Source organism: Heteronotia binoei, chromosome 21 (genome assembly GCF_032191835.1).
Source record: "Heteronotia binoei isolate CCM8104 ecotype False Entrance Well chromosome 21, APGP_CSIRO_Hbin_v1, whole genome shotgun sequence".
Taxonomy (NCBI): domain Eukaryota; kingdom Metazoa; phylum Chordata; class Lepidosauria; order Squamata; family Gekkonidae; genus Heteronotia; species Heteronotia binoei.
This window is the reverse complement of record NC_083243.1, coordinates 119,451,613-119,473,562: the sequence shown is the minus strand read 5'-3', so window position 1 is coordinate 119,473,562 and position 21,950 is coordinate 119,451,613. Positions and strand designations below refer to the sequence as shown.

The window sequence follows — 21,950 nt, the reverse complement described above, 5'->3', positions numbered from 1 at the left end:
GAGTTGGTGGGCTCTCCTTCCTTGGAGGTTTTTAAACAGAGGCTAGACGGCCATCTGACTAGATGGCCATGAAGATCCTGTGAATTTAGGGGAAGGGTATTTATGAATTTCCTGCATTGTGCATGGGGTTAGACTAGATGACCCTGGAGGTCCCTTCCAATTCTATGATTTAATGTATATGTTAAAGCCACCTTGAGTCCTATTTTTGAAGAAAAGCAGTTTATGAATATAATAATAAAGAATAACTATCCCTGGTGTTTCTCAGAGCTCATTTTAGTCTCTTTCCATCTTGTCTCTTATCAGTGACAGATTACTTTTTACTCTTTTGTCCTGTCCTTTGAGGGAATTTATAGTTCTCTCATCACTTGTGTAGAAGAATAAAGGAGCAGCACTTGTTTACCTGTAGACTTGCCATGGACTCCAACTTTGTTTTCTCTTTTGCTTTCCTCACCAAAAGAGGAGCAGCAGCCCCAAAGAAGGAAGCAGAAGCTGTGTGTGTGTCTGAGAGACAGAGAGAGAGAGAGGCTTGTCTTCCTATCTCCCCTGCAGGAAGCCGCCATGGAGCTCTGTTTGTGTGTGTGTGGGAGAGGGAGAGGGAGGCAGGAAGCCAAGAGCCATAAATAGAAAAAAGTAAGCTATGGTCTGGCTATCAAAGGTTTCAGGTCTGGCTGCAGTAGCAGCCCTGGAAAAGGAAGCAAGAGAAGGAAGTTGCCCAGGGGCCATATTTGAGCCCTGCACAGGCTGAAAGCATCCTGTGGGCTGCGTGTTTGACACCCTGCTAGGGCTTTCAAGACAAGAGACTTTAAGAGGTGGCTTTCTAGTGTTCCCTCTGCCTCATGACCCTGGTATTCCTTGGTGGTTTCCCATCCAAATACTAGTCAGAGCTGGCCTTTCTTAACTTTTGAGATCTGACAAGCTAGCCTAAGCTATCTAGGTCAGGACTTTGCAGTGTTAGCTTTCCAAAAATGGTGTAGCATCAGCGGCTGCAGGATGATGGAGTTAATTAGTTTTCACCTAGGACTGGCAGAGGTACCTGTAGCCTCTATCCCTTCTGTATTTAGAAGTACACTGCCCTACTTTCTTAGTGTCTCTAACAAAATCTTAATTTTGTACCCTAAGTGATCTTTGTGGGTTTTAAATGACATGTACTTTCAGGGCGAAGCTAGGCTGATCAACATTAACCCTCTTACACAAGGAAATATTTCTTCTAAAACCCAACATGCCCAAATAGTTGTTCTATGTCTGCACTACAAAAGCTTTTTCATGTCTAGATGATCTGGACAATGGAGTCTTTCCCATGGCCTAAAAGTATTGTGCTTTTTAATGGTTTGTTCTTTCTCTTCCCTTGCATAGGTGACATTCCAGTGACATCTGAATTTACACCAGTTAATCTCCCTGCTTTTCATATAACACCCATGAATCTAATGTTACCAACTTCTCCTGTACCTACCATCCCTGTGGTAAACAGCACTGTTCTTTCTTCAGTGGCTCATGCTAATCCTACCCAGGCCCCAAGTTCTTCTGTCCTGAACTTTACACTACAGCACTTGGGACTGATAGCAGCGACTCTGCAAATGTCTGCAGATCCAGGATCTGCCCAGATTCATCAAGGAGTAGAATGTGTTAATTTTGTCTCCAAAAGGGTAGATTTCATGCAAGGAAAAACACTGCAGTGCAGCCATGAGATAAATGGAAAACAAGTTCTAACAATTCCATTACAGCAGGTAAGAGGGCTCCTTTGTAAGTATCTTTTGACTTAGATTTTGTGTGGTAGGTACTGCATTTGATATGGTATGTGCCAGTGTTCCTTGTTGGGTCTTAGAGCTGCTCTGTGCAATTGACAACCTCATGCGGTTGGCTGCTTGATTGGACTACTCTAGAGAGCAAGTTCAGAATCTAATGTTTAAATGCCTCTCCCTCATAACACATCACAGAATTAGAATGCCAGGAAGAGGGCCAGACTAAAAGATCTTGAGATACTAACAACACATGGCTATGTTTGGCCTACAGTAGCTTTTTCCATAGGCAATAAATGTCTGTTGTTGCCAGCATTCTGGAATTGATAGTTGTGCAAATGTGATAAAGCCATGTGCATTGCTGACATCTGTTTTAAAAACAGGTTTTTTTCCTGTGGTCTTGACCTCATAATTTCTCTAGCCTTACAATTGACTGTAGCATCAGAATCTTCAGAAAAACCAAAACTGTAGAATGCTCAGGTGAGATACAGAAAGAGTAAAGAAATATAATTCAGTCTAATGCAGTAAACATATTTGAATACCACCTCACCATATAAATAAGTTTTAATAATTTTATTTAAAGCAGCATTACTTACTTTGTTAAACTATATGAAGGATCTTGAAAAATTGCAAGATCATAGCCAAAGCTAATGTCATATGAACATCTTTCTTACAAATTTCCTGTCATCTGAAAAAGCATAAGATTGTCAATGACTATAAAGCAGGGTTGTTGTTTTTTTTAATGGCTTTTAGAACATGGCAGATAGAGCCTGTTTGGTGGCTGAGTAGGTTTGAACTTGACTCTGTTCATCTGGTTTTGTGGGTTAGGGTTAAATTTGGAGAAATACAGGAACTTTAATGATACTGTAATCAAAACTGAATTAGCTTTTTACAAAATTGGTGCACCCTGATGTTTGGAATTCATTTGTCTGTCAATCTAAATGAATTTATCAAGGCGTAAACAGACAGGGTCAGTGTTCTTTCTAATGAGTAGTGAGGGAGATTTTATCTTAAGGTCTACACAAATAGCTGAGTTATGTGGCAGCTTGAAGACTAAGACACCTTTTTTGGCAGGAGCTCTTGCAGGCAAGAGCCTACTTCATCTGCTGAGGGCAATGTTCAGCAGGTGTAAAAGGTTTGTCAATTTGTCAGGATAATGGGGGACAAACTACATTAGGAATACCTCACCTTCTATCCCTGAGACTTGCCAACAATGTCCTCTGTAACTCTTTCGCTTGTTTTCCCCATCCTAATACATATGACCATGGAAAGCAAGCTGGGTTGTTCCTGGTTAGTTCTTTTCTTTTCTGCCTGTGTACAGAATATAAATCAAAGGTATCAAATATCTGACCCATGGGCCAGAACCAGCCCACCCAGGACTTTAATCAGGCCCTCAAGGCTCTTTTCTCCCCTCTTGTGCTCACCCTTTGAAGCTCTGAGGCTACTGAAGTTCCTAGCTCCTTCTTCCTTGTCTTTGCTGGCTGCAGCAGGAAGCAAGTTTATGTCTTCACTACCTGGCATTACATTTTATGATACTCATGGTCTGGCCCCACAAAGTCCCATTTATGTCAGATCTGGCCCTTGTAACAAATGAGTTTGACACCCCTGAAAGATAGTCCTGATTGTTATTCCAAAATAAGGTGTGTGGGTTTCTGCCTGCTGTTTTGCAAGTTATTTTAATGTAGTCACAAGTAACATGATTTTCCTTCTTATTCAGGCCACAGTTCCTGTTAGATGTGGAGTTTCTCAGGAAGGTAATAAACAATCTTCTGCGCAGCAAGCAAACCAGCCATAGTTCCTAGCTCTTTGTCTGCTCCTGAATCAAATATTGATGGAAGTTCCAAGGAACATTGTTAGAGTTTCAGAGAGAACTTGATGCATCAACAGAAGATCAGTTTTGACTTGAGAGAGAATACTGTTGATCTCTTTTGAACAGATGTAATCATAGCTCTTGGTAAATTGATATTATAAGCTGGTTGAATGTGTAATATGGAAATTATCTTGAAATGTGCAGATGGTTTCATCATGCTGAAGTAGCTTTTAACTTACTGTTCTACTCAATTGACTTGAGCTCTTACAAGAACAAGGACATTTGTCAACATCTGTAAAAAGCTTACATAAAGAAGCATTATAAGAACTCAATTTAAATATCTGATTTCGTAGTTGTATAGAATAAAGCTGTTCATTATTTGCACAGAAATGTACTAGCTTCATGAATTGTGTATTGCAAATAGCAAGCATGTAATATATTTTTGAAACTGTGAAGGTGCTGGTTATTTTAGTTAAAATAACACTTAATTCTTTTTATTAATACTGTTTTAAAATATAAAATTTTAATCACGTCTATATATAAGATTTGTTTAAGGCACTAATCAATTTCTTCAAAATACATCAATTTCTTCAAATTGTTTTTGAGTGAATTTTCTTGTTTTCCATGTTTTAATGAAACAAAAAGCTGGCAGGATCTTCTGTAGAAATGCAACATAATCAAATTAGCACATTATGAGCTACTTTAGCCAGTGCTGAGATAAATGTGGGATCGGTGAATAGGTGCTACAGCAAGATGATTCTAAACTTAGATGCCACTAGCTTTCCACATAGCAGTGTAGCATCTTAATGGGGCCAGATATGGACTCGGATCAATACAGGAATCAGCCAAATTATCTGGGCCTGTGCAAATAAGATTTGATGTCATTCAACATCAGTGGCAAAGTGTGGGTTATTAACATCTTCCCTCCTCCTTGGGCTAATTATCTTCGAGTGCCTTGGGAAGGATACCTACCACAAAATGCAATTTTTGTTGGCATTAGAGAGTATGCATTGCACTTTGTTAAGTTCTTGGTATCTTGATATTACTCAGAAGCTCTAGGTCTATCTTGCCTTGGATGTAAAACAGATGACTTACTCAAAATGCTAACATGAAAGTGGTCCTGATGAACACGTCAATCAAGACAGGATCTTTTCAGAAGATATTTGATCACAAATACATTCCAGTACTCAAGGTCACTCTGGTATGACTAAGAATCAACCCAGATGAGGCAATACGAATGTAGGCAAAACCAAGTGTAATTTTCAGTTCATCGTTGCAGTTACTATGTAACTTGCACCAACCAACTGGAAAATTCTGGGTCTAGTTGGAACACAAGATGTTCTCCCTTCTCTCCAATAGTTTTTCCTTATTTGAGAGAAGAAAGGACCTCACCATTCCCTCATTTCTCTTCACTGTGAACAACAGATGTTCAGAACTTTGATTCTTCTGTGAAGCAAATTCCTCACTCTAAAGAAAAATAAAATTTAAAGATGGGATTCCATCCTCCTTGCCATTGATAGCCAGTGTTGTGTGGGGGTTAGTGTTGGGCTAGGTTCTGGGAGACTCAGGTTTGAATCCTCGCTCTGCCATGGAAGTTTGCTGGGGTAACCTTGGGTTCTCGCATGCAGCCTAATCTACCTCACAGGGTTGTTGTGAGGATAAAATGGAAGAGCAGCGAATGGCTATTAGTCTCAACTGGGGAGAAAACGCAGTTTTCACAGTATGAGGCAAAGATTCACTTTATTTACACATTTCACTTAATTTGCCTCGGTAAGATAACATGTCTCAAGACATGTTTGGGTATGCAAACAATGCATACCCAAAGCAAAAAAGGAAAACAGCTTACCAAGTAAAAACACTTATGTGACAAAGTTCTAATGGGTTCTGACATGACACCTTCCCAACCTCCAGAAAAACATGTTCACTCTTGGATCATTAATCATGATTCGCCTTGATTCTGTTGGCAATGAGACTGGTGCTAGTGAATGTGGCTTCTGGTTCCATGTGTTGAGTTTCAGCAATCACTCCTGCATGGAACTTTTGTTTAAACAGGTGAAGTCCAAACACACAAAAAAGATTCTTCAGGAATGATTCAAATATAAGGGAAAAAACAATGAGGAAGCCTGACACACCTAGCCAATGCCTAGAACTCCATTCTCTAATTTGATAACATGTTGGCTTGTGTCCAGTTTGGCAGTATATCTCCCAACATGGTTGAAACTACATATGCCTCCATGTCAGAATGTCAAACAACAAAATAATACCATGATTGAACAAAAATGCCACCCGTTCAAAAATATGAATTTCTTACTTATGGTTATTCCAGACTCACAACCAAGATTTCACTCAAGAGTTCATAAATACAATATTAAAGGTGCCTTAGGTTCAAATATCCATGAATCTTTTTTTTACAGTCCAAACTCCAAACATGAAAGGTAGAAAGTGCTTGTAGTGCTCATGTATTCATTCTTCCTATGAGTAGAAGACTTCTTATGCCTCCTCCAACTGAGATGCCACCCTCAATGATCCTCCGTTTCAAAGATAATGATTATCTCCAAATAATGGGTGCTTGTAATGGTGAAGAAATAAGTGTCGGGAGCTTTGAGTTTCTTCTTTACCTCTCCTTAATAAAGATTGTATTTGAAACCTAGGATCATGCTTGCAATAAAATGGCAAAAGCAGATTTTGCTTCAAGTATATGCCCATTATACTAAGGCTCAAGCACATTCTCTCCGTTCTCTGAGAGAAATTTCCCATGGCTCATGGGTATCTACATATGGTAACTATGTGATTATCATTTTTCACGTTGATCAGACTCTACTTAAGCAAGTTCAATGCTAGAAAAGACACAAACCTTGATAATACTGTTATGCAGCATATTCTAATAAGACTTCCCCCTCCATCCATTTTTTGGTAAGTAAATGAACTTGCTATTCTTCAGTGGGGGCTGTGGATAGGAAAACTAAGGGATGAGTTGCCCCTAGGATTGCCAGCCACCAGATGGGGCCTGGACATCTCCCAAAAGTACAACTTGTTTCCAGGCTACACAGATCAGTTCCCCTAAAGAAAATGGCTGCCTGAGAGGGTTGTGTCTACAGTAGTATACCCCATTGAGGTCCCTCCTCTCTCCAAATCTCCAGGAATGTCCCAATCTGCAGTTGACAACATTATGTGACACCCTTCTCATGTGATCCAAAGATGAGGAAAATATTGAAGGGGAGCACCTGGCACTCTAAAACTGTAATCTGAGAACTTTGTCTTTTATAGAACGTCATTAATACAAATAGCATCTCTCATCCATACCCAATAGGTTCTCACTGCAAAGAATCAATTTCAGTAATTCCCACCTGGCAAACTTGGGGTGTGTGGGGGGGAATAGTGCCCTTATTTTTGGCAAAGCTTATTTTGAACCAGTTTCCTCAGCCTGTTATGTTAAAAGCCAACTGGGGGAGCAAACCTAACTCTCAGTCCCATTTTATTCGATTATTCCCAAGAAACTGGTTTGAGAAGTTCAGCCTAAATCCCTACATTTCTCATCTGAATGAGAATCTGTTTTAAGCTTCAAAGGAGTTTTAATCTTAGCCCTGTGTGTGTCTGGTGCTAATAATGATACCAACCATTCCTCAGTATTTAAAACTAGCTGCCTACTGTATATGCCTTTGGGCTTGACTTCTGCAAGCTCTATAAAATGTTTTTGTATGGGGAATGAGGTGAACAGTATTAAAACATATGAATTATATTTGTGGTAGAAAAAGCACTTCTTATTTGTTGTCAGGGGTCATTTTGTAGAAAAATAGGTGTTGGAGCTCATTAGCATATGCTGCCCCCCCCCCAAGCCAAAAGGAACCTGACGCAAGAAAGGAGAGCCCTGGGCGAGCAAGGCCTGCTTGGGCTGGCTAGAGATCCAACTAGACCAAGCAGGCCTTGCTCACCTGGGGCTCTCCTTGGCCACCCCCCCACCACCCCTAGTCAAAAGGCCAGCAAGCCACCTGCCGCCAAAAATCACATAAGAAGTGGAGAAAGGGTGGTGCAGGCTTCTGCAGGGGTTAATGAGGGCTACTGGGGGTGTGGCAAAGCTCCTGGTAGCTGGCTGGCCGGCCGCTCTCCTAATCCAAAGATTGTTGTGCAGCTGCTCCTACTATTCAATTGACAAGGTAGGTAGGTGGGGATGAGGGGGGATGTCAGAAAAGTTCAGGAGCTGTACTCCCGTGAGCTCCTGCTGAATTCAAGGCCTGCTTGTTGTTTACATTAGTACAAGCAGGGAACCCTCAAGAACTTATAGGGGGTCATTTCATTTCACCCTGTATCCACTTTGCCACACTATTTCTTCAGTTACTTTTAGCAGCCCCATTTTCCTCTCCCCTTTCCGTGCTTCCTTTTCTCCTTCCCGTTCAAGTTCAAAGTTTATTCACAGCCTAAGCCAGCATTTCCTTCCCGTTCACCAACCAGCCTTTCTTACATTTGCCACACCCAGTCTTCAGTTTTATTATTTATTTGCTTCTATTATACCATGCCTTTCTCCCCAGTGAAAACAGGAAGAGTTTGTATTGTTCTCCTCACCTTCATTTTATCCTCACAGTAGGCTTCCCAACCCTCCCACCCTGGAAGGGGACCCCAGGATTTCCACCCTCTTCCCCCGCTCCCCAAAAAAACAGAAGCGGGGGGGGAAACAGCGCCGGGGTGCCCCCCTTTCCCCTCTCCTAAGACTTCACAGGGACAGTTGACCCTTACAGGGGCAGCGGCAGCCCGTCCCTGATTGGATAGGGGTATGGCAAAAGGGGGACGGGGAGAAACCGCGCAGGAAAAGATGCTCACCTCACCAAGCCTCGCCTCTGCGGCGCGAGGCGCTCCCCAGCCCCACCTACTAAATCGCCGCTCTTTTTTCCGCCTCCCTCCGCCGGTGCCGCCTCCTCTCAGCGACTGGAGCGCGAGGAAGGGAAGGGAGGGGAGAGAGAGGAGAGCGTTCCCAACCCTGCCTAATGGACATTTTGACGGTAAGAGAGATCCTGCTCCACGAGGATTGTTTGCTCTCCCTGCCGCCGCCACGAGGCTCTTCTCCCTTTGAACTTTTGCGGCCGGCGGGAAGGCGGTAAAGGGGCGCGCGAGGTTCTTTCGCCTCCGTCTCCCCGCGGCAACGAAGCTGGACGGCCGGCGGGAGTGGCGAGGGTGAGGGGAGCCCCCTTTCTCGTGGTGGTGGCGGGGGGGAAGTGTCCCTTTAAATGTGAGGGCCAGAACTCCCTTGGAGTTCAATTCTGCTTATCACACCCTTGCTCCTGGCTCCGCCCCAATGTCTCCTGGCTCCACCCCCAAAGTCTCCTGGCTCCACCCCCAAAGCCCCCAGATATTTCTTTAATTGGACTTGGCAACCCTTCCTCACAGTGTTATGGCCCTAAGGCCAATCCTTTGAAAACAAGGAGTTCTGGACAAGTAGGTCAGAGGAGCAAGCATTTATTAAGCGTGGTTTGCAAAGCACGAGGAAATCCAGGCAAGTAGACCCACCCAGAAATCCAAAGCCTGCATCGCAGTGCAACTGATTTTAAGCTTTCTCTGTCCCGCCTAGGCTGGCCCTGTGAACCAATTAGCCCACAGGCTTACAATCTGTTTGCCCTATCCCGTTCAGTCTAACACGCACGCACCCCGTGTTTCTCACCTCCCCGTTTCCCCCCCTTCAGCGCTTTTACGGCCGTGAAACATCAAGTTTCATTTTCCTAGTTTTGGCTCACTTTAGCTTTTGTTTCTTTGTCTGAAGCATAGTCGGCTTGGTTCAGCTTGGTTCTTTCAATAGCACCCCTGTAAAATAGATTAGACTGAGAGAGAGTGACTGCCCCAAGCAAGCTTCCATGGCAAAGTGGAAATTCATAACTGGGTATACCAAAACCCTAGTCACTCTAATCACTATATCACACTGGAATTCAGCCTTCCCTTTTTCACTCCCCCTCTAGTTTCTCCCTGGGAACAATGTGGCCAAGTTGCAAAAGTCATCTGGTAGCAAGTCACTCAGGTGAGTTGTGTTGTATCAACTCAACTGGTAACCAACCCCTACTGCATCCAGATGAATCACGCAAACTACATGGCCCAATGTTGCCCAGTAGCGGGCAATATGCCTGACCCCTAAGAATCCTCCCTCCAGGCAGGCCCAGTGTGTGGGGTTCTGCCACCTGAGGCAGAACCCCAGCATGTGCCCATCCCCTCCCCAGAAAATGTTATCTCACGTGCGGCATGATGATGTCACACAGAGGTGATGTCAACATGCTGGGCACTCAGTGCTTCCCCTCCCCGGCACCCTCCAAGTTTGGTGGGCACCAAGGATGAGAATCACTGTTCTTTCGGGGTGCTGAGGGGCCGGGGGAGCTCCTCCGATCCCTCAGCGCCCAGAAAGATCATGTGGTGCTTCTCCCTAGCGCTCTCTGAGTTTGGAGGGCGCCGAAGATGGGAAGCTCCTCCGACCCCTCAGAGCCCAGTTAGAAGCTCAGGGATGGTGCAAGCAGGGAGGGGGCGACCGCCCCTGCTGGGAGCTGGCACCTTAGGCAATCTCCTAGGTCGCAGGCTTCCACACACTGGCTCTGCCTCCAGGGTAGGAGAGAAGGGAGCAGGGTGGACTGGAAAGCCAAAATACTTTTGAAAGTGCCTCCCCCCTGCCCTTTACTGCCTATAACTAAGTTTTAAAGGAAGCCAAGGCCTTTCTGATCTCCTTAAAAGGTGCCGGCACTGCTTTTATTATTTTGGGGAGACTACCATGATGTGTTTCTTTCACTTTCATATCTCTATATATGAATCTGTCTGTCTGTCTATCTATCATCTTTGCAAACCTGGGGCTTTTATCAGTTTATAGAAAGATCTATCAGTTCATGGCTTCAGTCTTTAGATTTAACTGTCCTCAGATAGGGCAATGTTCAGAATTAGATATATTGATGAGAGGATGCTCTGATCTAAAACAAAACAAAACAAAAATCCTCAGTAGACTTTGTGTCTACTTTTATTTTAAATTTCTTGGATGTTGTCTGATTCACAATCACCTTGCAGACTGCATTTTTTGTAATTTCCCCCCATTCATATATCTTATGTCTTCAGTGATCTGCATTTCAAACTTGCTTACTGTGCTTTCTTCCACCCCTGAAACATGACCTGATTACCTGATTCACTTGCCTGCTTTGTGAAGATCTCTTTGATATCATACCTGACTTCATGTTTTTGATGTGCTGCTTTCAAATATCTTACCAGCATTCATAGTCTCTGCACGTTCAGTTAGACCAAATAACTACATTTTGCACTTCTAGCAATTTTTATTTTTAAAATTGATGCAGCAGCTATGATGAGTCTGATGCAGAGTAAATCACTATTTCCACTTAGATTGAGATTAACAGAGTCTATGGAATATTGAATATATTGTGAACCTATTATTCCCAGTGGCTATAATGGGCTGCCCTGAGCCTACTTCAGCAGGGAGAGTGGGATATAAATCCAATCAATAAATAAATTCTTGTGAAAGATTGCTGCAGTATCCTGCACTGCTGACATCCTTTTTGAACTAGGAATGATCAGTGCAATAAGGTCTGTTGTTATTATATGTGTTGAAATGGAATCCCTGACACTAGAAAACTTCTGTTGCCACTCCATCAAAATAACTTCTTCACACATTACAGAAATCTGAGTCCCTCCCCACACTGCAAGTTGTGACTTTTCTTAATTCATATGTCACTGGTGCCTGATTGCAATCCAGACTGGAGTGCAAGTGGACAAAGGGCTTCAGCCTTCCCCCTGCCCTGCACTATTTTCTCAGCCTGAAACAAACTGGGAGGAGGCACCTTTGGGTCTGTTAGGGAACCACCTTTATGTCCTAGGGAATATGTAGGTTTCTCTAAATAGCAGCCCACTGGGACTGCTTTAAATTGGGAAAATGGCTCAAGGGAATCCTGAAGCCACTTCTTCATGTATGCTACCATTCTGATCCTAACTGGGCAAGTGCCATTCTGATTTCATTTTCTTTCAGTGGCTTATCTTTTGAATATAATCTTTTCTAAATGAAAGGCAGTTCATCCTAGCAGTGGCCCCTGTGTTATCACTTCTTGTATTCTTAACTCCTTTTCTTACTATCCTTAATTTTATTTTTAAAGATTCTCTCATAATCAACTTCTAATCTAGGAATGTCAGCCTCCAAGTGAGACCTGGGGATCATCTGGATTTGCAGCTCATCCCCAGACCACAGAGATCAGTTCCCCTGGAGAAAGAGGATGCTTTGGAGGGTGGACTTTGTGGCATTGTACTCCACTGGGGTTCTTGTCCTTCCCAAGCTCCATTCCCAAATCCCAAGGAGTTTTCCAGCCAGGATCTAGTAACTTTAGTGCCTCATCCCTCACCAGTGGCCAAGGAGGACCTGGCAATCCTACCATGTCCCATGATAATATTGATTTATTTAATGTAGTTCTGTCTTGGCAACTGTATTTGGGGAGAGTGTTTGGGTGTAATCTGAGGGGCTTGCATTGTTCTCTAACTTGCTCATAGCTGGTGCTGAATCAAAGGCTTTGTCACAAGTTATTTTAAGCCATCTGATAGCAGTAGCGTTGCTCACGTAGTCCCACACATATTGTCCGTCGCTTGCCCTTTCCTAGCCAACGCCAATAACCACTAAGTATTTAAAGACTGCAGGGCCCATCAGACGCAGACTTTTCAACAAGATAACAGGAGGCAGGAGAACACAACTCACTCTGGTATGTATTGATGGAAAAGCATCAAGAAACTCTGGTCCTTTGTATTTATTTATAAAAGAGCACTTTGGGGATATTTTGTCAAAAAGAGAAATATATTCATAAAACTGAGTGAATAAACAGCTCGAGATAGTTCTATATTCTATACTGTACAAGAGTGTGCTGTGTTATGGGAGCATCTCTGTGTTTCTGGTAGTTGCTAACATATCGTGTGTTGGATCTACAGTACATTTTCCACTGACAGACGGGGTGGCACCTTAGGACCCACAGGGTTTAATTCTGGGTATAAGCACGCACTCTTCCATTAACTAATTCCTGCCAAGTCCAATCAATTCCTCCTTTTGCCTCGTCCCCCCAATTTTCTTTACATGCTGTACCAGGAACAGCATTTCAGGGAAATCAGTAGGCTGGAATGGGCAGGGAAGAGGCTGGAACATTCTTTTCTAAGGCCAGAAGTCCTTTGTATGGATTCAGACTAACTATGGCATTACCTGGAGTAAGAATTTTCACTGTTGTGTTTCCTTTCCATTAAGTTGAAGTCGTCTTAACTAATGTAATTTAGATTCAAATATTATGTGGGTGGAAATTGTATTGGGAAGTGATGGTGATGAAATGTCAGAATGCCACTTTAAAATTAAATATTTATTCTAGGGGATGTATGTTTTGTGCTATGAAATATAGATCCTTCTTCTAGTAGTAGTGCTAGTTTGGAAGAAAGAATAATTTATGACTGATTTCACTTCTGGTAACAGATGGTGTTAATTTTGAGATAGAATCAATATTTAGTTCCATGGATAATACATAAATCAACTACTACATGAAACATTTTGCTCTTGAGCTGGCTATAAATTTATCCCTAAGTGCTACTTTACTATCGTGTGACACAAGAAAGCATAGTTCAAAGAAAACAATTTGTGGGGGGGTAGACTAATTTAAAGATGAAACTCAGATTTTTAAACCTTTTATTTACATAAATAATTTACATGCAAAAAAGCACTGGATTTTCATGTTTTCCAACTGTAGCATTCCTAAGTAAACAGTTGCTAAGGTGCATGGGAGCAAGAACAAATTCTGTTATTGCAGTTATCTATACAAAATCCAGGAGACTTCATTTGCATACTGTAGTGCAGGGACAGCCAAACTTGCTTAATATAAGAGCCGCAAGAGGCTAGATGGTCATCTGACAGCAATGAAGATCCTGTGGATGTAGGGGGAGATATTTGTGAATTTCCTGCATTGTGCAGGGGCTGGACTAGATGACCCTGGAGGTCCCTTCCAACTCTATGATTCTAAGACATGAATGTCAGATGTTTGAGAGAAGGAAGGAAGGAAGGAAGGAAGGAAGGAAGGAAGGAAGGAAGGAAGGAAGAGCGCAAGGTGGAAAGAAAGCAACTTTAACTTTAAATGTATTCTCCAATCCCCTGGCTGGCTTGGCTTGGAGAAATGACTTAAAGAGACAAATGCATTCTCCAAGCCGGGGGGCAGGGGGGATTTCAAGAGCCACACAATATGTGCAAAAGAGCTACATGTGGCTCCTAAGCTGCAGTTTGGCCACCCCTGCTGTAGGGTATTGCTGTATTTTATGGGTGGACTAAGATGACATGACTTGAGGAGCCTGTATTGTGCGGGTGTGGATGGGATGTTATTTGGCATTATCACTCAGTGCCAAATGTAGCTTTTAAATACTAGAAAATATCAGCATCTCTAGTCCAAGTAAATGAGTCTGGGTTCCATTAGCAATCATGCCACACTTTAAAGGTATATTGTGGGGTAATGAAAGTTGAAATGCTAAACCACTTACTTATAAGTAAATGCCACTAAAATCAATTGAATTTCACTGATGTACCTTTATTTATTTAAAACATTTATATGTTGCTTCTACCATTTACAAAATGACTTCCCAAACTGATAAAATGCACAATAACCACCAATCACAGACAATAAACAAAACCAGCCACAATAAAATATTAAGAACCAATCCAAAACATCAATCTTCAACAAAATAAAAAATTCAGCCCACTAAAAATAAACCCAGTTCTTTAAATAGATAGAATAACTAGGCCAAACAAAAACCACTTTTAAAAAGAGCTTGCATTTCATCAGGTTTAATTTCCAAAGGTTCTTGGAAACAAAGCAGCCTCACAGAGCTTTTATAACTTGCTAGAGTGGGTATTCCATGTACCGTATCAAGCTGGCCATTTCTGGCAGGTGTTGGAAATGGAAAGAAAAGATCACAACTTATTGCCAGATGGATTTGATGACAGGCATTCCTGGCTGCTGTTTAAAGCTGCCATCTTTTAAATAGACAGAGGCTGTGTATCTTTTTAACAGATGGAAGTCAGCAGGAGAAGCATTTCTTATCACTGCATCTCCATGGCAGAACAAACTTCAACCCTACATATATGAACAATTTTGCTGTACTCACTTCTCTTGAAAGAAGATGAATGTGGACAAATTTGTTTGTCATGGTGTGCATGTGTCACTGGCTAAGCCCTTTTTGTATATCGCCCTGATGAATGGGAATTTTATCACATTTCCTGACAATCACACTACTTGACAGGAAAACCAACTAAAAATGTTGACTTTCACACAGTAATAAGTTATTAGCCATTTAATGTCTGGAAATCTCACCCTCCCTCCCATGTTCTATTGTTAATTGTATCCATGTCACAAAATTCCCACTTACACTCACTGAATGTTGTGGTATCTGATCCTGTATCACCTGAGGCAGAGTTATCCCTTTTGCTTTATTCTGCTAGATATTCAAGAACTGCTAATTAATGTATTAACCAACACTGTTTGTGGGCTTCCTAGAGGTAGCTGGTTGGCCACTGTATGAACAGAATGCTGGACTAGAGGAGCTTTGGTTGTGATACAGTATGGCTTTTCTTATTTCTTATTAATAAAATTCCAGCTCAATTTAAGTGTGTGAGGTTATTGCAGCAGCACCCAATGAAAAATAAGCATTAGATTTCTTTGGGCCAATTTTATGCATATATTTATATGGAAAGAGTGGAACAAGAAAATATGTTGTGCAAGAAGTAGTTCTTGGCAAGGAGATGTGCCAGAGCTGCTTTCTGCTGTCATACAGCTCACGGAGGGCCAAGAGCCTGTCTTCTCTACCTGTTCACAGAAGTAGCTGCTGGCTTCAGGCTTTGACACTTTCCACTGGCCCTTCATCTAATGGTGGTGAAAATAATGGAAAAAGTGTAGCAGTGCTACTATAATTAACATCAGCATTGAGTTTTCCTTTTAGAGCTCCAACAGTAGCAGGTTGATAAGGGACTATACCAGTAAGGGGCTGAACTTTGATAAGTCCCTTTAAGTAGTATTTGTAAGACTTTTATCCAAGGCTTCAAAGTTAGGTGTATTTGTGGATGCAATGATTTATTGTATAGTTCTTACCTTGTGAGCCAACTAGAGCAGGTCTCTGCAGAGGCAGCCATGGACACATATTTTCTAGATAAATAAGCAATAAATGAACAATGGCTTGCACTGATGAAATGACAGAACCATCCTGTGTTTAGCTGAAACAAACAAAACACATGTTAGAGAGAGGCAATAAATCTGAGAGAGCACATTTTTGCATGGGAAATGGACTATACATTTTATTCTATAATCACACAAAACATATTTGGGTTTAGTCTTCTTTATTGTCTCAGCAGGAATTATGTCTCAGATTCATGATGTGGTTATAGGTCCCATAGTTTTTGCTGCATCAGTAACTATCTACTGGTCATATGATAACAAGGAAGAAGAAAGAGGCATGCCAAAGCAAAATGAAGAGACAAATGGTGCAGAAGAGAAAAAAAACCTTTAATAATTGTACAACCCCTACACAAAACATGTAGAGATTGTACAATTATTAAAGACTAGGAATAAGGCCTGTTGTGAGGGGAAATACAATGTGCTCTAGAAAGAGGTTCTGGGCAACTGCCCCCCCCCCCCACTGTTTCCCCATCCACTCAAGTAAAGGCATTCACTCCCCCCCCCACCCTTGGTGTCTTCCCACTCCAACCTCCAACTTCCCACTCCCTCCAACTACCACCCACCTCCAATCATGTCTTCCTGTCAACTACCCCTGCACCCTTGGCACCCCACTACTCCCCCCACCAGTGACATTCACTCACCCTTCCACTCTTGCTGTCTTCCCACCCACCCCCAACCCTTGGCATTCACTTGCCCCTTACCCTTGCTGTCTTTCCACCCACCCTGCAGCTGAAACAGATGCCAGCTCCCCCCCCCCTCCATGTGTGTCCTCATGTCTGTGGTGGCACAAAGTCTTGAAAACAGGCCCAGAATGGAGATAAGGAAGAATAATTATGGGATTGGGGGGGGGGGGGGGGCATGATGATGGTCACCTAGATGCTGAAGCTCAGCATTCCTTTTGTTGGCATTGTATTGTTGCTAATTTTTCCTGTCATATTCAGCCTTGCAGCATTTAGCATCAGTGTGAACTTGTGGCATTATCTGTTTTTTTGGCCTGGCCTGGTTGTGTTGTGTTGTGGCAACCACAGAGTATGTGCCTCAAGACAGCCATTTTCTGTTGGGGAAATGATCTGACTTCAGCTGTCCATCTTTGAAGCTCTAACTGCTACGTCACACTTGCTATCATAGAGGGGCGGCTGCTGAACAGGAGCAAACAGCCAGGCCTAGTTAATTCATGCCAGTCAGGTGGCATCAGGTCACCCAGAGGATGCTGCCAGGCCTAAGCCAACCTCCAGGAGGAACATTCAGTGAGTGTGAGTGAGACAACACACATCTCCCTCCTGGAGAAAACAACTGTTTTGGAGGGTGGACTCTGTGGCATTATAGCTGAGGCCTTTCCTCTCCCCAAACTTTAGTTTCCTTAGACTCCACCACAAAATCTCCAGAAATTTCCCACCAACCTGGAGCTGGCAAACTTAGTCAGGACTGGCCCCAATGAGTTCTCCCTCAAAGACCAAAAGAGGACTGGAAAGAGCCTCCTCCCTTGCCTTTTACTGACAAAACCAAGCTTAGTTGCCTAGCAACAGGTACTGCCTAACAGCTTCCCAAGTGGCCCAATCCTCATCTGTTCTGTGGCTGGAAAATGGGGTTGATGTCTGGTTTTTTATAATGAAGAGATGCAAAATGTGAGCTTTTAAGAGATACTCACAAATGGAAGAAAACTAATCTGTCTACAGCTGAAAGTCTATTACGCTATGAGGTGATTCTATAGGGCACAAAAGGGAAAATGTTCAGGTATAATGTTCTGAGGTTTTATGTTGAAAAATGACCAGGAATGTGAATTATATAGATGATTTGTATCCCTAGTATAATTCTTACTATTACTTTACTTTGTTTTTATGAAAATGGTCATATATAATGATATGTATTAGTTTGTATGAAAACTGTTAGGATGTTCACTATTGCATTCCTGTTAGGATGTTCACTATTGCATTCTATACCAGTTGTAGTTTCTGGACAGTTTTCAGCAGCAGCCCCATATGGAGAATGAGCCTGTTATCTAATCTAGATACTACCAAGCATATGGAATTGCAGCCAGATCTTTTTCTGTCAGGAATGGCAAAAATTTGTAAATCAGCTAATTTTAAAAAACGAAACAAAAACACTCTGATTCACATAATGCAGTTTCATAGTTAAGACATGTCTGTCATTTTGTAATGTAAACAGTAAAACAGTCCTTTTCGTATTATATCAACATGTAAGATTCATCCAGTTTTTACATATAAAAACAATTTTATTAGGGGAAGAGAATAAAATCCCTCTATACACTTTGACTCAGCTAGGAGTATTTCAGTTGTGATTTTGTCTCATATTCCATGTATAAACTGGGAAGCACTGAACATAGCTATCTTTGAAGGGAAAAAACTATAATAAGAAAGTGACTGGCTTGCTGAGAAGGATAAGGAGCTAAGAGGTCAGAACTTCTCAGTAAATAACAATGTGATGTGCTAATGACAGGTGAACATTCTGATCTTTCTAGAAAGTATGACTCAGAGACATCAAGAAAGCACAATGAGCAAATCAAGCCTTCTTGAGCAGGGCTGAAGAGTTGGCATAGAAATCCCCCAAACAAACGAACAAGCATGTGAGTTCTGTACCTGCTTTTCCCACAAGCTTGTATTTGCCAACCTAGTGCCATCATATCATCCCTCTGTATTTGTTCTTGTCCATATATTAGGGCAGGGCTTATTTTCTGGAAAAAGAGGTGCCAGAACTCTCAAGAGTTTCCACAAAGAGATTTCGGAACTCTGTTCCACCGTGTTCCCCTGTATTAGGGAAAGATATTTGTCTCCATTCCCTTATGACAAATTATGATGAATAGGGAGCTATGCAGAGGCAGGCAGTGGCAAACCACCTCTGACAACTCTTGCCTGGAAAACCCTGCATAACCGGGGATTGGGACCTTAGCTAATTCTGGCAGAAAGATAGCTTTGATTTGTTTTTAGAGACATAAAAAAAAGATGACAACACACATTTAATGTGAATTAAAGAACAGGTGAAGATGGGAAAGTAATTACCTGTTCGGATCAATTTGAAACTGTATTTGATATTCCTTGATTTCTCCTTTTAAGCATGTCAGGTCTCCAAGAGGAAAATGTGGGATTCCCAATATACATTTCCCTTGTAAAGAAAATGCAAGAGTAAGTGTATGTGTAGGATATGCTTAGTGGGGGCAGGAAGGGTGAAGCAATCCTCCCTTACAAGTGTTCCTCCCCTTACATTCAGCTTATTTCAGCAAATTGGAGTTTGGGAACACACTAAATGCTACTCACTGAACCTACACTGCTGGCTACAGTCTGTATGTTTTCATGGAGCTTGTGTTGGAAACCTTTACTTCTGATGGAATGTCTGCCAGTTTTCCTGATTGCAGTACAAGAGATACTGAGTAACTTGCCAAAATTTCAACTCAGATTCAAAGTCAGCATTATTTCCTCAAATCCAAGTGGGTTGCTTGGGTCTGGAGTTTTATTCCTCTTCCCTTTGTGCTGAAAAGTGTGGATTCAAATGTAGCCTATTAACTCCTAGTTTGCATAGGCATGTTCACCATTTGAAGATTGTTAAATTCAAATACTTTTGTGTGGGTACACTATTGAGAACACCACGAGCATCAATTTTATACCAGGAATAGAGTAGGGTGTTAAAATAGCCCAGGGAGAGCCAATCCAAGTGACAGCCCTCCCCTCAGTACTGACAGTCCTGCTGTCCTCTCAGCTCATAACTGATCTGCATAGGGTTGCCAGCCTCCACGTGTGGCCTGGAGATCTCCTTGAATTACAACTGCTCTCCAGACTACAGAGATCAGTTTCCTTAGAGAAAATGGCTGCTCTCAAGGCTCCAGGAATTTCCCAACCTAGGTTTGGCAACCCTAGGCCTACAGCATTGCTGACAATTGGCATAGACTCAGCAAACCCACAGTCTTCATAATTGTCATCTCTGCAGCCAAAAGCAGTCTGAACTAGGGTTGCCAGGTCCCCTGGCCACCAGCGGGAAATGGGGGCAGTGGACCCTGTGATGCTGCCAGCACTGTAGACCCATTTGGCTCTGCCTGCTTTCAACCCTCAGCAGTTCTCCATAGGGTTGGTCCACCCATTTCATATCTAGAAACTCAGCACTTTTCAAAGGAGGCAAATCAACAATGTTGTTATGAATGCTCAAAGGTTAAGCCATCATTATTGAACAATGCTTTTGCATATCAGTTCATATTAAATTCCTTAATCTGTCTTCATTATCTAGTTGTATCATCTCAGTGACACATTGTTTGTGTTCAAGAATATCTTTTTGCTTGTGCCACAAAGCATGTTGTATTCAAATAGCATATGCTATGATGAAATTAGAAGAATTAACTGTAGTTAAAATATGAAGCTGCTAAAAATATGACCAATTGTGGCCCTGTGTGTCTTTTAAAAATGTAGGTGAGTCTCCCATGCCACTGAAAGGTATATTTGCAATTAAAGTTTGCTATTGGTTTGTTTCTAGATCTCCTACTAGTCCCTTTCCCCAATTTGACAATCAGCTAAGGTAATGATGAAAAATTACCTGATAGGTATTTGAAAGATTTGGTATAAGTGATTCTATGAGAGAATCTAATTCCTCCTCCTCCGAGGCAGAAATAATTAGGAATGTGCCCTTCAAACATGTTTGTCTTTATAATGTGCAGACACAACCACTACCCTACATACAATGAAATGAACCCAGAATGAAACATTCTGTTTTATTTTTCATATGCCATAGATGAACCATACCATGAAAATGGAATTGTAGCCAGCCCAGTTGCAGACTTCATTACATTGACCCTTGTCCCACTTGCCATCCTTGGGTTTCTTCAGTCAAAGACCTGGAGGGATTCTTGTGTTGTTGAGATGCACAGAAAGCTACCTTTCACTACAAGCAGTTTTCTCTGTCTGAGTGCAATGATAACTCCATTATGTCTACTATTACATATCTGTGGACTGCTTGGCCAGCAAGATGTCGCATCTAAAAAAATGTATTAGAACTAGAAAGTTTGTATCTGGGGGATAATATAGCAAAGGAATGAATTATTGCTAATTCTGGTTTATTTGTTTTGGGAAATAAAGGTATTATCCTCAGACCACCGAGAGCTTCCAAGATGCCAAACTGGGGTGGAGGAGCCAAATGTGGTGCCTGTGATCAGACAGTCTATCATGCTGAGGAAATCCAATGCAATGGCAAGAGTTTTCACAAGACGTGCTTCCATTGCAGTAAGTGGATCTGCACCATTTCATCAAATCTCCACAGGTTCAGTTTTTGCCAGTATTTCATGCATCAATAACCTTATGAATCTCATAATTCTGCTTAAAAGGCACCAACATAGTTTGGATCTTACAAATCACAAACAGATCACAGAAAGGCCCTGTACTGCTTCCCCTTCCTATTGAAACCCACTCTAAAGGCATTACTTCAGTTTGGCATGGGAAACAGAGCAGGTGGCTGAAAGGGGAAATCACCTGTCCATCTTACACCAGCTTTTGCTTTGTTTATGCAAGAACTTGATCAAGTGTGTGTGTGGTGTGTGTGTGTGGTTTCTTTTGAGTCCTTCTCCAGCTGCACCCTCTTGCTGCATTCCATATCTTTCTGAAGGTCCCCAAACACTCAGGAGCGGTAACTGGGAAAAATTAGGAAGCTCCAATGGGAAAGGGAATGTGACAAAGATCCCTTTTGTGAGCTCCATTCATCCGCAGTTCTTAATAAATGATCATAGTGAACAAAGAACACAGATCATGGAGAGTAACACTGAGGCAGATTCTAACAAGTATAACAGCAAAGCCCTGGAAAGGAACAATATATAGCATAATAACATTTAGCGCAGACTGTTCTGTGGGTATGCAGAATTCACATAATGCAAAACAACTCATAATAGCAATAGGATAAGTGTGGATAAAGCAGGAAAGAGAGAGAGAGAGCACAGATAACAGCTTGTTACTGATTTATCCTGACCGAGCATTTTTTGTAATGATGGACCTTTACCGTCTTTGCTGAATTTAGACTCAAATCCACTGTAGATCAGACAAAGAAAGGCTCTCTGCCTCAAGCCTGATCAATAATTGGATAGTTCAGGTAAGCCCATTCTCATCAGATCTTGGAAGCTAAGTGGGGCCAACTCTCGCAAGTACTTGGATGGGAAACCTCCAGAGAATAGCAGGGCTCGGGAGACAAAGGCTGGCTATCAAGCCACTTCCCCGACATCCCCCT

The 21,950-nt window shown here is 42.1% G+C and overlaps 2 protein-coding genes across 2 annotated transcripts in view; both read left to right on the top strand.

The window, feature by feature from the left end:
* The window catches only part of E2F8 (E2F transcription factor 8), a 30,121-nt gene extending 25,980 nt beyond the window's left edge, over positions 1–4,141 (top strand). Inside the window, 4 exon segments of the mRNA XM_060262208.1 lie at positions 1,354–1,724; positions 3,454–3,496; positions 3,499–3,570; positions 3,573–4,141. Coding sequence (XP_060118191.1) covers positions 1,354–1,724; positions 3,454–3,496; positions 3,499–3,570; positions 3,573–3,637 — 551 coding nt within the window. The 3' untranslated portion in view covers positions 3,638–4,141.
* An 8,042-nt stretch (positions 4,142–12,183) lies between these two features.
* Positions 12,184–21,950, top strand: part of CSRP3 (cysteine and glycine rich protein 3) — a 30,711-nt gene continuing 20,944 nt past the window's right edge. Inside the window, exons 1-2 of the mRNA XM_060261924.1 lie at positions 12,184–12,254; positions 20,816–20,959. Coding sequence (XP_060117907.1) covers positions 20,848–20,959 — 112 coding nt within the window. The 5' untranslated portion in view covers positions 12,184–12,254; positions 20,816–20,847. The remainder of the gene's footprint in view (positions 12,255–20,815; positions 20,960–21,950) is intronic.